Here is a 16,621-nt window from a genome sequence, read left to right as displayed (position 1 = left end):
ATTAAAAGACACTTACTCATTGGAAGGAAAATTATGACCAACCTAGATAGTACATTCAAAAGCAGAGACATTACTTTGCCAGCAAAGGTCTGTCTAGTCAAGGCTATGGTTTTTCCAGTAGTCATGTATGGATGTGAGAGTTGGACTGTGAAGAAAGCTGAGCACTGAAGAATTGATGCTTTTGAACTGTGTTGTTGGAGAAGACTCTTGAGAGTCCCTTGGACTGCAAGGAGATCCAACCAGTCCATCCTAAAGGAGATCAGTCCTGGGTGTTCATTGGAGGGACTGATGCTGAAGCTGAAACTCCAATACTTTGGCCACCTCATGCGAAGAGTTGACTCATTGGAAAAGACCCTGATGCTGGGAGGGATTGGGGGCAGGAGGAGAAGGGGACGACAGAGGATGAGATGGCTGGATGGCATCACGGACTTGATGGACATGAGTTTGGGTGAACTCCAGGAGTTGGTGATGGACAGGGAGGCCTGGTGTGCTGCAATTGATGGGGTCGCAAAGAGTCCGACATGAATGAGTGACTGAACTGAACTGAGAACTATTTTATGAATGAACCACAAAGTGATTTCACCGATTCCATCCTGATGGATATATGTATTGCATCCAGTTGGTTTTTTCTTTTTTAGAATTTTGGGCTGTGCTGGGTCTTTGTTGCCGCATGTGGGCTTTCTCTAGTTGCAGTGCAAGGCTTTCTCATTACCGTGGCTTCTCTTGTTGTGGAGCATGGGTTCTAGGGTGCATGGGCTTCAGTAGTTGTGGAGCACAGGCTTAGTTGCCCCACAGCATGTGAAATCTTCTTAGACCAGGGATCGAACCCATGTCCCCTGCATTGGCAGGTGGATTCTTAACCACTGGACCACCAGAATGGACGTGGACACCAAGTCCATGTCCAATAGTTTTCTATTACTATTTATATTACGCTAAGTAACAGAGGATGAGGTGGTTGGATGGCATCACCGACCCAATAGACATGAGTTTGAGTAAACTCTGAGAGTTGGTGATGGACAGGGAGGCCTGGCCTGCTGCAGTCCATGGGATTGCAAAGAGTTGGACATGACTGAGCGACTGAACTGAAGTAATTTTGTGCATATGTTGTTTCATATTTGTGAAGTAACTGGTACATGTGGCATTCCTAGGCCCAAGACACTGTCTGAGTTTTTGAGGGGATGAGAAGGGAGCGACAGAGGAAGAGATGGTTGGATGGCATCATCTACTCAATGGACATGAGTTTGAGCAAGCTCCGGGAGATGGTGAAGGACAGGGAAGCCTGGCGTGCTGCAGTCCATGGGGTCGCAGAGTCAGACACAACTGAGCACACAGAATGTTGTTTCATCCAACAAGAAACAAACCACCTAGTACATAAACTACATAGAAAAGGTATCAGAGACAATACAATGACAGTATAGAAGTGAACAAACTTACAATTTCAGATTATTAGAAATGAGCAACCTGAAATGGACAAATGTGATAAAGGGTGCCTGGGGGTAGTATGTTAGATTGGTGATCCCAAAGGCCTCTCGGAATTGACACTGGAGACTAGATCTTAATGACAAGAAGGAGCCAGCAACGGGAAAGTCTGGAGACAGTCTTCCAAAAAGAAAAAGTAAGTGCTAAGGGATGGGGGCAGGCCACCCTTGGTCAGGAGCAGAGAGAAGTCCCTAGAGGCTGCACAGAGTAGGGAAGCAAGAAGGTGGAAGAACCCTGAGCCGGGTCACACAGGACTTTTATAAGCTACAGGAAGGAGTTTGTCTTTGGTTTCAGAGACAACAGGAAACTGTTTTAGTACTTTAAGCAGGGACGTGATATGATGTGATATATATTAAAAATTAAGAACTGATTCTACTGTGGAGAACAGGATGTAGAAGAGCAAGCATAGAAGAAAACTAGTCAGAAAGCTGTTCAAGGGGCTCCCCTGGTGAAGAAAAAAAAAGTGAAAGTAGTAGTCACTCCATTGTGTCCCACTCAAGGCTCCTCTGTCCATGGAATTCTCCAGGCAAGAATACTGAAGTGGGTAGACATTCCCTTCTCCAAGGGATCTTCCCCACCCAGGGATCAAACCCGGGTCTCCTGCACTGCAGGCAGATTCTTTACCATCTGATCCACCAGGGGAGCCCCAGTGGTAGAGAATCCACCTGCCAATGCAGGAGACTTGGAAGCTCTGATCCATGAAGATTCCACATGCCTGGGAACCACTAAGCCAGGCACCACAACTACTGAGACTGTGCTCTAGAGCCCACGCGCCCTACAGCCTGAGCTCTGCCAACAAGAGAAGCCACTGCAATAAGCCCGCTTGCTGCAACTAGAGAAAAACCCTCACAGCAAGGAAGACCCAGCACAGCCAAAAACAATTAAATTATATGTGAAAAAATGAAGCTTTTCAAGTTCAGGGAGATAGGGTGGCCACCGGTGGAGACTAGCAATGAAGGGGGAGAGGAGAGGCTGATTCAGGATGGATTTTGAGGGGTGATCCAACAGGCTTTGATAACCTACTTCACTTTATGCCCTTCCTTCTGATTACAAAGGAGGCAAACAGAAAACTAACAGGCCTATCACCATCAGAAATTTCATGTCAGTCACTTTAAAAACTTATTTTTGATTAAAAATGCCTTATAAGGTTACTGTCAAAAACTTGCAGGAGAACAGAAAAGGGAAGTTAAAATCGAGTCATACAGTTTGCGAACGGCCCGAGCTGTGGGAAAGAGCTAGTCGCTCAGTCGTGCCCGACTCTGTGGTTTAGTCAGTAAGTCGTGTCCGACTCTTGCGACCTCACGGACTGTAGCTCCCCAGGCTCCTCTGTCCATGGGGTTCTCCAGGCAGGAATACTGGAGTGGGTTGCTATTTCCTCCTCCAGGGGATCTTCCTGACTCAGGGATCAAACCCGGATCTCTTGCATGGCAGGCAGATTCTTTACCCACTGAGCTACAAGGGAAGCCCCGAACTGTGGAAGGGAGACCCGTTTCTCTGTGGCCAACGGACAACCCCTCGGCCGGCCGGCCCCACCAGACCTGTTTGCGCAAGCGCGCGGGGCGGGGTTGGCGCGCGGGGCGGGGTTGGCGCGCGGGGCGGGGTCGGCGCTTCAGGAAGAAGCCGCAGTTTTTAAGCTGCTCGCGGAGAGGGTGGGCAACACAGAGTCCCGGAGCCAGTGGGTGGGGTTGGAGGCGGAGCACGGCAGCCATGCAGGAGACTGGTGGGGACGTAGGCGCAGGCTGCCTGGCGAGTGGCGCCGAAAGCCAGGGCCGGCGGGGGGTCGGGGGTGGCCGAGGTGGCCCCCACAGCGCGGGTGCTGCTTCTGCTGCAGACCACGGAGCTCCGGGTGTCACGCCGGCCCAGCACTGTTCCCAAAGGCCGGGAAGCCGACCATGCGTATTGTATCCTACTCGAGGGGCAGTGCGGATTGGGCTGGGGGCTGCCTGCGGTGGGAGGTGGGACAAACGGACCGGCGGGTCAGGGGCTGCTGGGAGGTGGAATGGCCAGGGCGCCTGGGGCGGGCAGAGAACAGAGAGCTGAAGGGAGACTGGAAGCGGGGATGGGCCTGGGTGGCGTGGGTCGGGGGGAGAAATGGGATCACGGGGCAGTGGGGTGGCTGGGCAGGATTAGGGCTACGAGTGGCCTGGAGGGGCTGGAAGTGGTCCTGAGACAGGACCCAGAGCTCCAAATCCTTGTGGGTGGTACCTTAACCGCATCTCCATCAGCACCCTAAGCGTGCCTTTCCCGTCCGCGTTGGAGGCAGAGATTGCCCGTGGGTCCCTGGCCCCAGATACCGAACCTCACCGTGGGGCGGTTGGGAAGGAGCTCACAGTGAGCGGCAATGTCCTGGCGGTGTAAGTTGGAAAAGGGGCTGGTTGGAAGTGGTAGCGGGTGACCAAGCTCGTCTCTCGCCAGGGGCACTCTGTTTGGACATACTCAAGAGCTGTGTTTCTGGAGGTGACGCGGTGCCCTGGGCCCATCTCCACCTTGATTCTCTTTTTCTGTCACTTTCAGCTGCTGGAGAGCTGAAGATTGCCGCCTCCTTCGAATCTCCATTGTCAACTTTCTGGACCAGCTCTCTCTGGTGGTGCGAACCATGCAGCGCTTTGGGCCCCCTGTTGCCCGCTAAGCCAGGGCTGGGGAAAGGGGGGTCTGATCTGGTGGCCCTTCCTAGACAGTGCATCCTTCCTAGGGCAGTGATTCCTGCACTAGTTGCCTATTATGGGGGTCTCATCTTTTGCCTATAATGGCCCTTGGATGCTCAAGGTCCACTTGCATTGTTTGGTACTTAAATGTTTCTTAACTACTGAAAATAAAATTGACCTATGATGAGTTTATTTTCAACTGTAGCACCTTCAAAATTCTTGCCTTTGTCCTTAGATTGGAGGGTTCTGATTCAGATAGTCAAGTAGTACAGTGTACGTGAAGATAATCTAAGAAATGGAGGATAGGTCCTGTCTTTCATTCAGTATTAGCTACTATCAATATTTTGGAGTATTTTCTGAGTTTTATAGTTACATAGTAAACATGTAACAATAATATTTGATATTGTGCAAGTTTAGCATTTTTCCTGGTATTTCTCATCTAACATGAACTTTTTTCTAAAAATTCTTCAAAATCATTATTGAATGTTTAAACTATTTTCAGTCTTTGCCATATTATAGGTAATGATTCAGTGGAATGCTTGTATATAGATCTTTGCATGAATGATTAAGATTACAAGAAGTAGAATTAATTAAATATTTTTTTTGAATTAATTAAATATTTAAAGCTCTCAATCTGAAGCATGTGAAATTACTCTCCATAAAATACCCTCCCACCAGAATTCTGGTTTCCCCACATTAGTGTCACCATTGGGGGCTTCCCAGGTGGTGTAGCAGTAAAGAATCCACCGGCCATTGTGGGAGGCACAAGAGATGAGGGTTTGATCCCTGTGTCCAGAAGATCCCCTGGAGGAGGAAATGGCAACCCACTCCATTATTCTTGCCTGGGGAATCCCATGGATAGAGAAGCCTGGTGGGAGTCCGTGGAGTCGCAAAGAGTTAGACACAATTGAGGGCCTCAGCACTGCACAGGGGCACAATTGACTGCAGTGCACTTGGGACAGTAGAGTTGGCAGACATGAAGATGTTTGTTGGCCATGAAGCTCTGGACCATTTTGAACAGAGTGGGGACAAGGGCCACCATGTTTATTAACAGGGTCCCAGTGCCTCCCATGGTGAGAAGAGGCTGAGGGAAGCCAGGGCAGAAATGGGGAGACTGGCATCCAGGCAAGAGACAAGGGCAGCTTGGACCAGTCAGGGGCAGTGGGGATGGGAAGGGAGTGGCTTCTGAACATGTCTTGAAGGTGGAGCCACCCAGCCTCGTTGATGGATTGGACATGGCTGCCCTGGACCACCTCAGATCCTCAGAAACCCCACAAGGAGTCACCCTTCCTCCCACAGATGGCATCCAGCTCAGGCAGAGTTCGACAGTCTCCCCACCTGCTTCCACCTGCCCTGAGAACAAAGCCACATGCCAACTCTGTTTCCCAACATTTAATTAGGGGAAAAAAATGACAGGGTCAAAGAAAACCTCATGCAGAAAAGAAAAAGAGGCCAAATCGGGTTTGTAGGAGCATGGACTGGGGCCAGGTTCCTCCAACGAGGCAGAAGAACAAAGGAGTAAGGCACTGCCACCTCTGCCCCTCGAGGCGTGCGCAGGGCAGGGCAGCGGAGGGTGAGTGGTCTGGGGGGCGTGCAGACCCCGCAGATGGAGTTTGGCAGCAGGGCCCGGAGGAGGAGAGTCCAGTGCCCCCAGGCCCACGTCTGGCCTTGGCAGGAGCCTGATTCAAGCTCTCCAGGCCTCAGAGAACACGGCCTGGGAGAAGGCCCAAGCCCAGCCCGAGAAGTCTGGACAGGCTTCTGTGTCAGCTGCTGGGGTCCCCCTCCACAGAGCCATAGTCTGAGGGCACCTTTGGAACCTTGCCCACCCCGAGTGCTGCTGGTGTCCAGGCCCTCTCCTGGAGATGGGCAGGGGCAGCTAGGGGAAGGGGTGGGGCCAGAGGTGAGGCCAAGGCTGACCCTGTCCCAAGGGGAGCCAGAGGACTCGAGGAGGTGAGTGAGGTTGGGACATCTGGGGTAGGTGTGGGTGGATAAGGGGGGGCCGTATTTACAGATGGAAAGGGTGAGTGGAGATAAATTAAATAAATAGGTGGTTGAGGCATAAATAGCAAGGAGGTCAGGGGTGATCACCAGACTGGGCAAGAGGGCAGGGGGAGGGTGGGGGTATTGCTGCTGCTGTGGTGGGGGGCTTGGTTCAGTCGCCCCCTCCCCATGCAGGGCCCAAAGCAAGGCACTAATGAAGGGCCCCGAGCTATTCCAGGGGTGTCTCGGCCCAGTGCCACCTGATCCGGGGCTCAGCCCTGGACCCAGGCCCGAGACGCCCCCTGGACGGGAGACTGGCTCAGGTCTGAGACGCGCCTTTCTCTCCAGGTCGGCTGCCCTTAGCTGTTGCTGGACACGAGGCCGATGATCTGCTCCAGTTTCTGGCGCAGCTTGTGTTTCCGACAAGAGGCATCTTGGTCCAGGGCGCTAAGAACCTGGGAAGCAGGCCCCGAGCTGGGCTCTCAGGGGCAGCAGACCGTTCCTCCCAGCCAAGCCCCCTGCTCCTTGGGGCAAGCATGCCCCTCCCTCAGGCCTCAGGGTGTCCCTCCCTGCTGGCTGGGACCCTGGGCACCTAGCCTCCGAACAGCCTCTCTTCGACCCCAAATCCTCCTCCAACCGCACAACTCTCATCCCTCCTCTCCAAGGCCAGCATGCAGCCCCATCCAAGGGTGATGTGGGCTCAAGGCTCCCCTTTCCCATCCCCTGCAGACCCCCAGTCCCACCCTAGACCTCTCCCATCCAAAGCAGCAGGCCTTCTTGGGCCTTATCTCCGTTGACCATGGGCAGCACCCATCACTCCTCCTGACACCTGGCAGGGGGTCCTCACGCATGTGTTCCAGGCCCGTGTGGCACTTGGGGGGTGTCCCTCCCGACCCTCCTCAGACTCTGCAGCCAGCTCCCCTTCTGCTCTGCCACAGCTCTGTCTCTAGCTGCCCGAGGACTCCCCTGGTGAGCTCATCGAGGCTCAGGGCTCTCAGGCCTGTATCCAGCTGAGGTTTACCAGTTCTCATCTCCAACCAGGAGCCAAATCCTGAAGCCCACCCTCTGGCTTCCCTGTCTACTGAGGCTCAAGTCACAAATCAGGCAGGTGGCCTGACCCTGCCCACCTCTGGCCCCACCCTGCATTCCTGGCCCTTTCCTTTCTCCCAACCAGAACTTGGTGCTTCAGCCAGTAGCTTCTCTTCTGGGTCCCTCACCTCCCCACATCTACAGAGAGTGTCACGTGTGCCATCCTGAGGGCTTGTTTGCGGGAGGAATTGTGAGTAATCCAAGAGCTGGTCTCCCTGACTCCCATCACACCCCTGCTTTTGCCACTGGCTGCACTGTCAAACTCAAGGGGCCTCCGGGGGTGGCACGCACCTCCTGACGGTACTTGGTGACGTAGAAATAGAGCTCACTGAGTGCACTCAGGACATTGAAGTCACTTGCGTGGAGACGGGACTGCTCCACCAGATACGCATCCATGTCCTGGTCACTGATGGATGCCATCTTGGCTATGTCCCGGTAGTACCTAATGGGATCCCAAAGAAGTCATGCTGGCAGCTGCTGCAAAAGTCAAAGCCCTTGTCTTGGCTGCCAGGCCTCTGGGCCTTCTTCCTGAAGCTGGCCTTTCATTAATATGCGCCAGCCTGGGCAGGGCCAGCTTCTACCCTCTCACCCAGTAGCCATGTCCCGTGGGTGTCCAGGCCCCCCACCCCCACACACTGGGGCCCACCTCTCCACCCAGCTCTTGTAGTTGGGGATGTCCTTGGCATAGAGCAGCTTGTTGGAGGGTGAGTCCTTGCCCAGGCGGTGCTCCGACGTGGAGCAGGAGTCCATGAAGGTCTGGGCCACCACCGACAAGCAGGCGTCCGTGATGCTGCTCTTGTGGATGTCGAACACGAACTGCGGGTTCTTGATCACGTTCACCCAGAAGCGCAGGGGCAAGCTAGACAGAGGGACAAAGGCCCGCAGCTCCCCAGTTTCCCCGTGCCACACCCTCCTGTCTGCTCACCTCCACAGGCCCACAGGTGGCAAGATGACACACTGAGAGTTAGCAGCCTTTTCTTTAATTTTCAGCCTGACTTCAAGCAGTGAGAAGTAAGAGGAAATGGCATTCTGGCCTTGGTGATCTCAATGTTCCCCCCACACACACATTCACCCCCTGGACCAGGCTTCCAGCATCTCTGCACTGTGCCAGCAGTATCACCAGGTGAGCAGCCAGGCCCAGACAGTCAAGGGCATGTCTGAGTGTGGAGAGCACTATCTGCATCCCAGCCACCCAAACTCCTGGCAGAGTGACAGACCCTTGCTCTCCCTACTCGGTGGCACCATCAATGCCAAGCCACTGTCCTCTCCTGCTGGGATGAGCAGTCCAGCCCCCAGCCCCCACTGTCACCCTGACCGAGGTCCCCAAGTACCAGCCAGGCCTCCTTTTCCCACCCAGCCCTGGAGGGCCAGCGCACAGTGGTACCAGTTGCTCTTCCAGGTGTGGCGCACGTCGGGATCACTGATCTGCCGCTGGTCGGCCTGCTCGTCCAGGAAGTCAAACATGTACTTAATGGCCAGTGGCAGGGCCGAGCCACGGTGTGCCGTGCTGAACACGGTTTCAAAGAGGTCATCCACAAACTTCTGCAGTGTGCCCTGCAGGGGCACAGCAAGGGCACTGGCTGACAGGGAGCCAAGGGGGAATGTTCCCACAGCAGGACAGATGGAGATGGAGAGGCCTGACAGTGAGTGGGGCTTCTCTGCCCAGCTAACAACACCCTTCAAATAGGCCTGGCCTTGACCTCAGGGTGGTAGTTCCCATAGCCAAGGCCTTAAGACAGTCCCTTGGCATTGGAACAATCCAGTGGCTCCTTCCCCAGGAAGCCAGAGCCAGCCTGAGGGCCAAGTCCAGCACAGAAGGGACCCACACTCAGGCCAGGATGGCACAGGGCAGGCGCACCTTGGTGGCCAGCAGCCGTGTCAGGTAGATCTCTGAGACCATCTTGCTGCCACGGTCACCCTCTCGGTGGTCGGCGTGGTCATGGTTCTTCACCAGGTGCCACAGCTTGGTGCCCGTCTCCTGGTCCGGGGTGATCATGGGCGCCCGAGAGCGGAGGCTGTCGGGGCTGCTGGCTGTGCGAAGCAAGCTCTCTGGGGCAGGGGATGGTGTGCCCCCTTAGGCCAATGGGCCAGCCATCACCATGGCTCTTGCCCCCTCTATCCCAGGAGCCCCGCACTTCTAGGTTCTAAAGAGCCCAGACCTCCTGAGAGCAGGGTCTGGGGAGGCTGCCAGAGCCAAGCTGGCTGCCCGGAGCAGGGGTTCCCCACCACGGCTGACACAACCTCAAAGGGCACAAGGCCAGCAGACACCACCACACCGAGGACACTTACCGTAGCGGCTGAGGGAACGGGTGAAGGTGAAGGAGTTGGCCATGTTATAGGCTGACACTTGTTTGGGCACCAGCGCCACCAAGGAACCGTCTGTCACCTGCAGATGCCAGGGACAGAGAGGGGGCAATGCAGGAGGCTGAGAAGCCAAGGGGCCAACCCTGTGGGGATATGTGGGGCAGCTCCCGCAGCTCCCAGAGGAGGGCCTGTATTGTGGGGGTGACGGAGGAGAGGGGCCAGCATGGGGCCACAGCCCCACAGGAGCACTGGTCATGGGTGGCCCTCCAGCTCCTCACCTGGTAGTGGGCCAACGAGTTGACCCTCTTCCAGTCACACTCGATCTTGGTGGTGACATCCTCGTCCTGGAGGATGACACGGGCCATGCGGCCCTGGCGCCACTCTGCAGGCCACAAACAGCTCAGTGTGGGGGGGAGCATGAACAACAGCTATGGTACCAGGAGGTGCGGGGGGCTGGGAGGAGAGGGCAGGGGCCTCACCTAGGTCCATGTCCTCAGCTTTGGGGCGCTGGGAGTAAGGGATGCCCTTGTACACAGCATCAAGCAGCTTGTCTTTGGCCTGGGTGATACTGTCACAGTTGAGCACCTTCACGGGCACCTGAGCACTGCCCTCGCTCTCCGGGCACACACAGTGCAAGGTCTGAGGGGGTGGGGGGCCACAGGGTGGGTCCTGGGTGAGGCTTCCCCGCAGGCCTGACACCCTGTCCACCTGACCACCCCCCCACACCACGCACCAGCGTCTTATAGTCGATCTGCTGCCGGATGAGCTTGTCCTCGCTCAGCGAATACCGCGCCTCACCCGTGATGGCGTCAATGGGGCCCTTCTCCATCTGCTGCTTGATGGCACAGTACAGCAGGAAGAGCGGCTCCCCAGCGCACTCCTGTGGGCAGGGCCGGGCATACAGTTGCCTGCCAGCCAGCTGGCAGCTTCCCCACCCTACGGCCCCCACCACCTGCCCTGTGAGCATGCTCACCTTCAGAAACTTATGCAGCAGGAAGGTGAACCAGTTGGTGAGCATCTTCTCAGCCACTGACTCAGTCCTGGAGAGAAAGGGGTGCTGGGGTCCTGGCCGGCAGGGGCCTCCCTAGGGGTGGGGCCTGGCCAGGGCAGGGTTGGCCTGGGGGCTGGGGGAGGGGGGACCCAGTACCTGCGCAGAAGCAGCTTCGGGTGGTTCTTGCTCTCAAGGTTCTTCTCGATGAGGTCCGCAAGCAGCTGCTTAAGCAGGCCCGTGGCGTAGTCGAGGCGGCTCTGCAGGACCACCATGGTGAGGGAGGCCACGGTGCCCCGGTCACGCATGGAGAAGCTGCTCTGGGCCTCCAGGGTGTGGATGAAAGTGAGCACGAAGGCACGGATGTGCAGCAGCTGCCCGAAGAGACGCAGGGCCTTCTCAACGTTGGGGGGGCTCTGGAGGTGACAGGGCATCTCAGAGAGCAGAGGTGACCCTGTGGATGACAGGGCAGGGGCAGGCAATGGTGGGGGGAGTGTATGGGGTGGGGTGGGACTCACATCCAGCTCCTTAAGCACCGGGTGGGCCTCAATCCCTGGGAAGAGCACCCGCACAGCATAGGTCCGGTAGTCCAGGAAAGGGATCTGCACGCCATCCATGTGGTTCGTCAACTCATTGATGTCTGTCTGCAGCTCAGCAAAGGCTGGGGAGGGCCGGTGGGGCAGAGTGAGCAGGGCAGGAGCGGGGAGCCCCTGCAACCTGCCCCACACCCCACCTCCACACAGGCACCTTCCTTGCACTCCAGGGCCACCCGGGACTCCAAATTGTCCATCTGGAGCTGGAGCCGCTTTAGCGTGCGGTCGGCATCCTGAGTCTTACGTTTGTAGGCAACCAGCACAGCAGTGATGGCCAGCAGCAGGAGGCTGCCCCCTACCGCCAGCCCCACCATGGCCGGCAGGGTCACTGCGCGCTCTGCCGTGATGTGCAGGGTGCCCAGCCAGAACTCTAGACCTCCCACCAGCACCTGCGGGGACGGGCACACAGTGAGTCAAGCCCCACGCCTGCCCCAGGCTGCCCTGGCCGCCTCCCTGCCCCATACCCACCATGACCGGCTGCCGGCCTGTCTGGCTGGGGGAGTCACAAAGGAGTTGCGTGTCGGAGACGGTGAGCGCACATGGCTGGCCCCCTATCAGCACCGTGTAGTTGAGGCGGGAGCTGCCAGCTGCCGCGGGGATCAGATTCTTGCCCTGCACACAGACACCCCAGTCAGCCAGGGCTCCCCCCTACCCCAGCCCTCCTGCCCTTTGCTCCTGCCCCAGCGGCACCTTTAGCACTATGTGGGAGCCCGGTTTGATGTCCAGGACCCCAGAGGGCCCAAGAGGCTCAAAGCTGGGGTCAGGGTAGTAGGTGAAGGAGGACCGGTTGAGGGAGCGGGCGGTCTGCACATGGTCCAGCAGGAAGCCAAACTCATCTGGGTGCTCGCCCTGGGCCTGCGGCTGGGGCTGCCCCAGGAAGATGCCAGGGGCCTTACACAGCATGGCAGTGTCATTGATCACCTGGCATGTCTGTGGGGACAAAGGCAAGCAGTCCAGCACTTGAGGCCACAGCGGGCAGAGTGGCAGGGGTGGGACGGGGGGGTGCAGCTGGCACTCACGTTGGTGGTCTCGATGCCTCGGTACTTGGCCCGGACCCGGGGCTCCTGGACCGTCAGCAAGTGGGTCCCACTCACGGTGATGGCAGTGCTTCCACTAGGGACAGGAGTGAGGGACTTCAGGGTTCCTCCCCAACTGCCCCGAGCAAGGCCCTCTCTCTGCTTTCCCCATTGGAAGTGGAAGTGAAGTGAAAGTCACTCAGTCGTGTCTGACTCTTCGTGACCCCATGGCCTATATAGTCCATGGAATTCTCCAGGCCAGAATACTGGAGTGGGTAGCCTTTCCCTTCTCCAGGGGATCTTCCCAACCCAGTGGCCCTGGAGCCTCCCTAACCCTGGGTCACCCAGTGGGTGCCAAGTGCTGTGTGGTCATGGAGGAACCAGGCTCCCCTCTGCTGAGGAGGGTTCAGGCTCAGAGTGGGTGGAACTTGATGCCAGGTGCTCAGAGACCTGGTCCCCAGCATCCCCTCTTACTTGATGATGCTCCACGTGGGCTCGAGGCGTGTGACAGTGGGGTCCTGGGTGTAAGTGTAGACAACACCGGGACTGGAGATGTTGGCGCGGTCAATGGCCAGCGTGATGGGGGCTTGGCTCGGGCCCAGGGTGGAGACAGGCGAGATGCACACGATGGCTTCAGCATCCCTCCTGCATCAGCAAGTGGGGACTTGGAGAGAGTGGCCCAGGGCTGCCCGCCATCTGCCGGCCTGAGGCCCCAGCTCCCAAACAACCCACCGGACGAACTGGCACTCGCCATCTCTCACGATCACCATGACCCTGCTGCCGGCGTCCAGAGCCCTTCCAGAGATGGTGAGCCGCGTGCCCCCAGAGGCTGGGCCCCGACTAGGACTCACACGGTCAAACGTAGGCGTCTATGGGAGAAGATGTCCTAAGGGGCAGGGCGAGGCAGGGGGGGCCAGACCACACGCTACCCCCAGAAAGCAATGGGAGAGGAAATGGGTAGGCAGCCCACCCACCACAAAGGTGTAAAGCTGCTCAGACTGCGTGCGGAAGTCAGCTGAACAGTCGCCGACACAGAGCTCCGCAGGCCCCGGTGGAGGGCTGGGTACCAGTGACTCTTCCATCTCACAGACGATCCTGAGGGCAGGGTCCGAGAAAGTCAGGCCCTGGAGGCCAGCCCCCAGCGGGGGATGAGGCCTGGTGTCCGCTGGCTGGGCTGCACTCACCTCTCAGCACTGATATACTCAGCGGGGATGGAGTTGCAGCGCACGCCAGCCACCCGCAGGCCCACCTCTCGGGAGGTGAGGCCCAGGTTCTCACCCACGATGGTGATCCAGGTGCCCCCCTCCTTGGGCCCCATGACTGGGTGGATCTGCGGAGCAGGATGGGAGGCAGGAGGGTAAGCTGAGTTGGCGGGTGCCCAGAGGGCAGTGGGTGGAGGGGAAACCGACCTGGGCAATGCGAGGATGGCTGCAGCGAGCGCCCTTCTGGTTCGGGTGCATCCAGTTTGTCTTGGGGGCTGGGCAGTGGGCCCGCAGCTGGCACCTGTGCTCCGAGATGCACCAGCCACAGTTGAAGCGGGGGTCAGCCTTGAGGCAGAGGCCACAGCTGGGCCGCTGCGCCCAGCACTTGTACAAGAGGGCTGTGGGCACAGAGGGCATCGCTGGGGAGCAGTTATGGGCCCTAACGAAGGGTCCCCCTGTGGGACCCCGGCCCCAGTTTGTGCCTATGCTGCCCCAGGAAGTGAGGTCCTCAACCCCATCCCGCAACTCACCTCGGAAGGTAGCAGGCTTGTCAATGGGGAAATCGCCATCCCAGACCACGGAGAAGTCCAGCTCGGTGTCACCGTACTCATCACCTTCATAAGAATACTGGGGGAGAAGGACCCGTGTGACCCTCGTGAAGGTGTGCAGACCACCCCCCCAACCCTAGCTCAGGAATCCCCAGCAGGAGACTCAGAAGGTCCTCTGCCAGGATGAGCTGAGGCTTTCCAAAGAGTCTGCTGAGCACAGCCCAGACCCCCGAGACAGGCGGGGTGGGCCTCACCGAGGCGTTCTGGCACTGCACGCTGCTGCTGTTGAAGCGCACGGCGGGCACCCGCTGATGCCGGCCCTGCACCCGGACCACGCACTCGTAGTTCTTCTGCCCCGACTGAGGCTGCGGCAGGTTCTTGGCCCGCAGGGTGAGGGGCTGCACAACGCCTACCGGGATCAGGAGGTCCCCGCTGGGCAGGATCTCAGGGCAGCCCTGAGGGGAGAACCCCCGCATTGAGGAGGCTCCAAGAAAACCCCAAGATGGAGGGCAGCAAAGCCAGGGACCAGCCTGCAGGGAGCCCAGCCCCCTCGTGCGTGATGCCCGCCTCACCTCAGGGTTGCGCACCCTGCCCTCCTGGAAGGAACAGTCATGGGGCTGGCTGGTACACACATGGCGGTACTTACACCACTGGCAGGGGTAAGGGCTGCTGACGCAGGACATGCACCTGGAGGGGAGAGGCTTCAGAAATCATGGAGGAGACCAAACCGGGCCCTTCACTGTCCCTTGCGTGGGCCACATGGGAAGCCAAAGGAAAAGGGTGCCCACGTCACAGCGAGCCACAGAGACGTGGGGACCGGGGGCAGGCCAGCTACTACTCACGACTGGAGGACGCTGCAGTTGTAGAAGACGAAGTCGGCCCCAGCAAACCTCACACCGGTCTCCTTGGAGAGCAGCTGCAGCCGCACAGTGCGGGTGGCCCCTGCAGTGAGCCCGTGGCACCCCGTGTGAGCCATGGACAGACAGCATCCCCCACCCCCCGCAGCCCCATCCACTGACCGTGCCCCCGGGTGAGAGCCTGGAGCTCCTGGAGGGAAGGCGAGGGGCAACGTAACTCCCCGGAGGGCAGCAGGACGGCCTCGCTCTGGGTCACCTCCTCGAAGGCACAGCTCACGCCTGCACTGAGGTCTGGCACATTGCTCATGGCCACGGTCAGCTGCGGGAAGCCGAGGGCTTGGAGGAGGGTCCACTGCAGCATGTAGGCGCCACGCCCCTGCCATGTCCCCGCCACGCCCCTCACCTGCACCCCGGGTGACGTCACCGACACGTTGTTGGGCCAGATGTGCACCTGGACACACTTACTGAGCGCCTCAGCGAAGCCATACGGGGCCACGGCACCTGGACAGGCCCCTTGGCGGCAGCACCTGTGTGGGGTCAGGCCAGGCCCATCCCACAGCTGCCCTGGGGGCCAGGAAGGGGTGACGAGGGGGCAGCCGGCCTGGCCTACGGTGCCAGACAACCGCATGCCTCGGCTTCATCCCCGAGGGCCTGAGAGACATCACTCGGGCCAGAGGTTCTGCTCATTAGCAGGAGAAAGTCAGAAGGGAGGGAGAGGGAGGCTACAAGGGCACAGCTGGTAGGTGGACACGTAGAAGAGGGCAGGCACCACGGCCCCGAGCCACGGGCAGAGCTGGGCAGATCCTCACCTGTGCTGCAGCACACACCAGCCACAGTGCGGGTCCCCCGAGCCCAAGCAGGCCGCACAGCTCAGGTATTGCTCGCAGGTCTCCACTGGGAGCTGGCTCACCTGGGCACAGCTGAGTTAGCATGTGCCACACCCTGCCCCCAGCCCACCCCGCCACCTGCCCCGGGCCCACCTGCTTCTCACTCAGCAGGTAGATGTGCCGGTGGTCAGGGCTGAAGATCAGGTCACGGAGAATGGGGCTGCCATCCACCACGGGCACCGTCTCGTACAGGTGAGCCTCCTGAGAGCTGTCAACCCGCACCTGGGCCACAAGACCAGCCACCTGACGCCACAGCAGCAGCCCACATACCTGAGCAGGCTCTTCTGCAGCCAGGGGCCCAGCCTTGTCCCATCACAGACAGCCGGGGAAGGATGAGACCAAGGCTGCCCCCTGGAGGCTCTTGGGGGTGTCACAGCTGGTCCAAAAAGGTTCACAGGGCAGAGAGAGAGAGAAATGACCACACTTATGGCAGAAAGCAAAGAACTAAAGAGCCTCTTGATGAAAGTGAAAGAGGAGAGTGAAAAGGCTGGCTTAGATCTCAATATTCAAAAAACGAAGATCATGGCACCTGGTCCCATCACTTCATGGCAAATAGATGGGGAAACATTGGAAACAGTGATAGACTTTATTTTCTTAGGCTCTAAAATCACTGCAGATAGTGACTGCAGCCATGAAATTAAAAGATGCTTGCTCCTTGGAAGAAAACCTATGACCAACCTAGACAGTGTATTAAAAAGCAGAGAAGTTACTTTGCCAACAAAAGTCCGTCTAGTCAAAGCTATGGTTTTTCCAGTAGTCATGTATGCATGTGAGAGCTGGACCATAAAGAAAGCTGAGACCCAAAGATTTAATGCTTTTGAGCTGTGGTGTTGAAGACTCTTGAGAGTCCCTTGGACTGAAAAGAGATCAAACCAGTCCATCCTAAAGAAAATCAGTCCTGAATATTCATTGGGATGACTGATACTGAAGCTGAAACTCCAATCCTTCTGCCACCTGATGGGAAGAACTGACTCACTGGAAAAGACCCTGGTGCTGGGAAAGATTGAAGGTGGGAGGAGAAGGGGACAACAGA

At 57.8% G+C, this 16,621-nt stretch overlaps 2 protein-coding genes across 5 annotated transcripts in view; one reads left to right on the top strand and one right to left on the bottom strand.

Annotated features, from left to right (window-relative positions):
- Positions 1 to 3,077: 3,077 nt before the first annotated feature.
- LAGE3 (L antigen family member 3) lies at positions 3,078 to 4,328 on the top strand. Its single transcript, XM_040265600.1, has 3 exons — positions 3,078 to 3,380; positions 3,705 to 3,833; positions 3,994 to 4,328. The coding sequence occupies exons 1-3, from the start codon at positions 3,187 to 3,189 to the stop codon at positions 4,106 to 4,108; spliced, it is 438 nt and encodes a 145-aa protein (XP_040121534.1). The 5' UTR covers positions 3,078 to 3,186; the 3' UTR covers positions 4,109 to 4,328.
- A 1,172-nt stretch (positions 4,329 to 5,500) lies between these two features.
- PLXNA3 (plexin A3) overlaps positions 5,501 to 16,621 on the bottom strand; it is a 14,401-nt gene continuing 3,280 nt past the window's right edge. Inside the window, exons 4-32 of one of the 4 annotated variants that reach the window (XM_040265462.1) lie at positions 15,682 to 15,810; positions 15,511 to 15,611; positions 15,105 to 15,228; positions 14,864 to 15,020; positions 14,687 to 14,786; positions 14,417 to 14,531; positions 14,099 to 14,299; positions 13,827 to 13,923; positions 13,504 to 13,694; positions 13,279 to 13,424; positions 13,069 to 13,189; positions 12,827 to 12,963; positions 12,569 to 12,739; positions 12,098 to 12,191; positions 11,769 to 12,008; positions 11,547 to 11,690; positions 11,233 to 11,467; positions 11,004 to 11,146; positions 10,645 to 10,901; positions 10,471 to 10,537; positions 10,231 to 10,377; positions 9,977 to 10,136; positions 9,776 to 9,879; positions 9,483 to 9,579; positions 9,052 to 9,242; positions 8,578 to 8,747; positions 7,840 to 8,052; positions 7,485 to 7,635; positions 5,501 to 6,559 (exon numbers count right to left, since the gene is read on the bottom strand). In XM_040265462.1, the coding sequence (XP_040121396.1) occupies positions 6,464 to 6,559; positions 7,485 to 7,635; positions 7,840 to 8,052; positions 8,578 to 8,747; positions 9,052 to 9,242; positions 9,483 to 9,579; positions 9,776 to 9,879; positions 9,977 to 10,136; positions 10,231 to 10,377; positions 10,471 to 10,537; positions 10,645 to 10,901; positions 11,004 to 11,146; positions 11,233 to 11,467; positions 11,547 to 11,690; positions 11,769 to 12,008; positions 12,098 to 12,191; positions 12,569 to 12,739; positions 12,827 to 12,963; positions 13,069 to 13,189; positions 13,279 to 13,424; positions 13,504 to 13,694; positions 13,827 to 13,923; positions 14,099 to 14,299; positions 14,417 to 14,531; positions 14,687 to 14,786; positions 14,864 to 15,020; positions 15,105 to 15,228; positions 15,511 to 15,611; positions 15,682 to 15,810 (4,299 nt within the window). In that variant the 3' untranslated portion in view covers positions 5,501 to 6,463. Of the gene's footprint in view, positions 6,560 to 7,484; positions 7,636 to 7,839; positions 8,053 to 8,569; positions 8,748 to 9,051; positions 9,243 to 9,482; positions 9,580 to 9,775; positions 9,880 to 9,976; positions 10,137 to 10,230; positions 10,378 to 10,470; positions 10,538 to 10,644; positions 10,902 to 11,003; positions 11,147 to 11,232; positions 11,468 to 11,546; positions 11,691 to 11,768; positions 12,009 to 12,097; positions 12,192 to 12,568; positions 12,740 to 12,826; positions 12,964 to 13,068; positions 13,190 to 13,278; positions 13,695 to 13,826; positions 13,924 to 14,098; positions 14,532 to 14,686; positions 14,787 to 14,863; positions 15,021 to 15,104; positions 15,229 to 15,510; positions 15,612 to 15,681; positions 15,811 to 16,621 lie in introns of those variants that run through there. The other 3 variants (XM_040265460.1, XM_040265461.1, XM_040265463.1) reach the window with 3 other exon arrangements.

This window comes from Oryx dammah, unplaced genomic scaffold (assembly GCF_014754425.2).
Source record: "Oryx dammah isolate SB20612 unplaced genomic scaffold, SCBI_Odam_1.1 HiC_scaffold_23, whole genome shotgun sequence".
Lineage (NCBI taxonomy): Eukaryota > Metazoa > Chordata > Mammalia > Artiodactyla > Bovidae > Oryx > Oryx dammah.
This window is presented reverse-complemented; position numbering and strand designations above follow the sequence as displayed.

Excerpts from the sequence above, each read along its gene's own strand:
- LAGE3 (XM_040265600.1), top strand. The coding sequence starts at position 3,187 with ATGCAGGAGACTGGTGGGGACGTAGGCGCAGGCTGCCTGGCGAGTGGC. Across the intron at positions 3,381-3,704 it reads GGAAGCCGACCATGCGTATT|CACCCTAAGCGTGCCTTTCC; the intron begins GTATCCTACTCG and ends CATCTCCATCAG. Across the intron at positions 3,834-3,993 it reads AGCGGCAATGTCCTGGCGGT|CTGCTGGAGAGCTGAAGATT; the intron begins GTAAGTTGGAAA and ends TGTCACTTTCAG.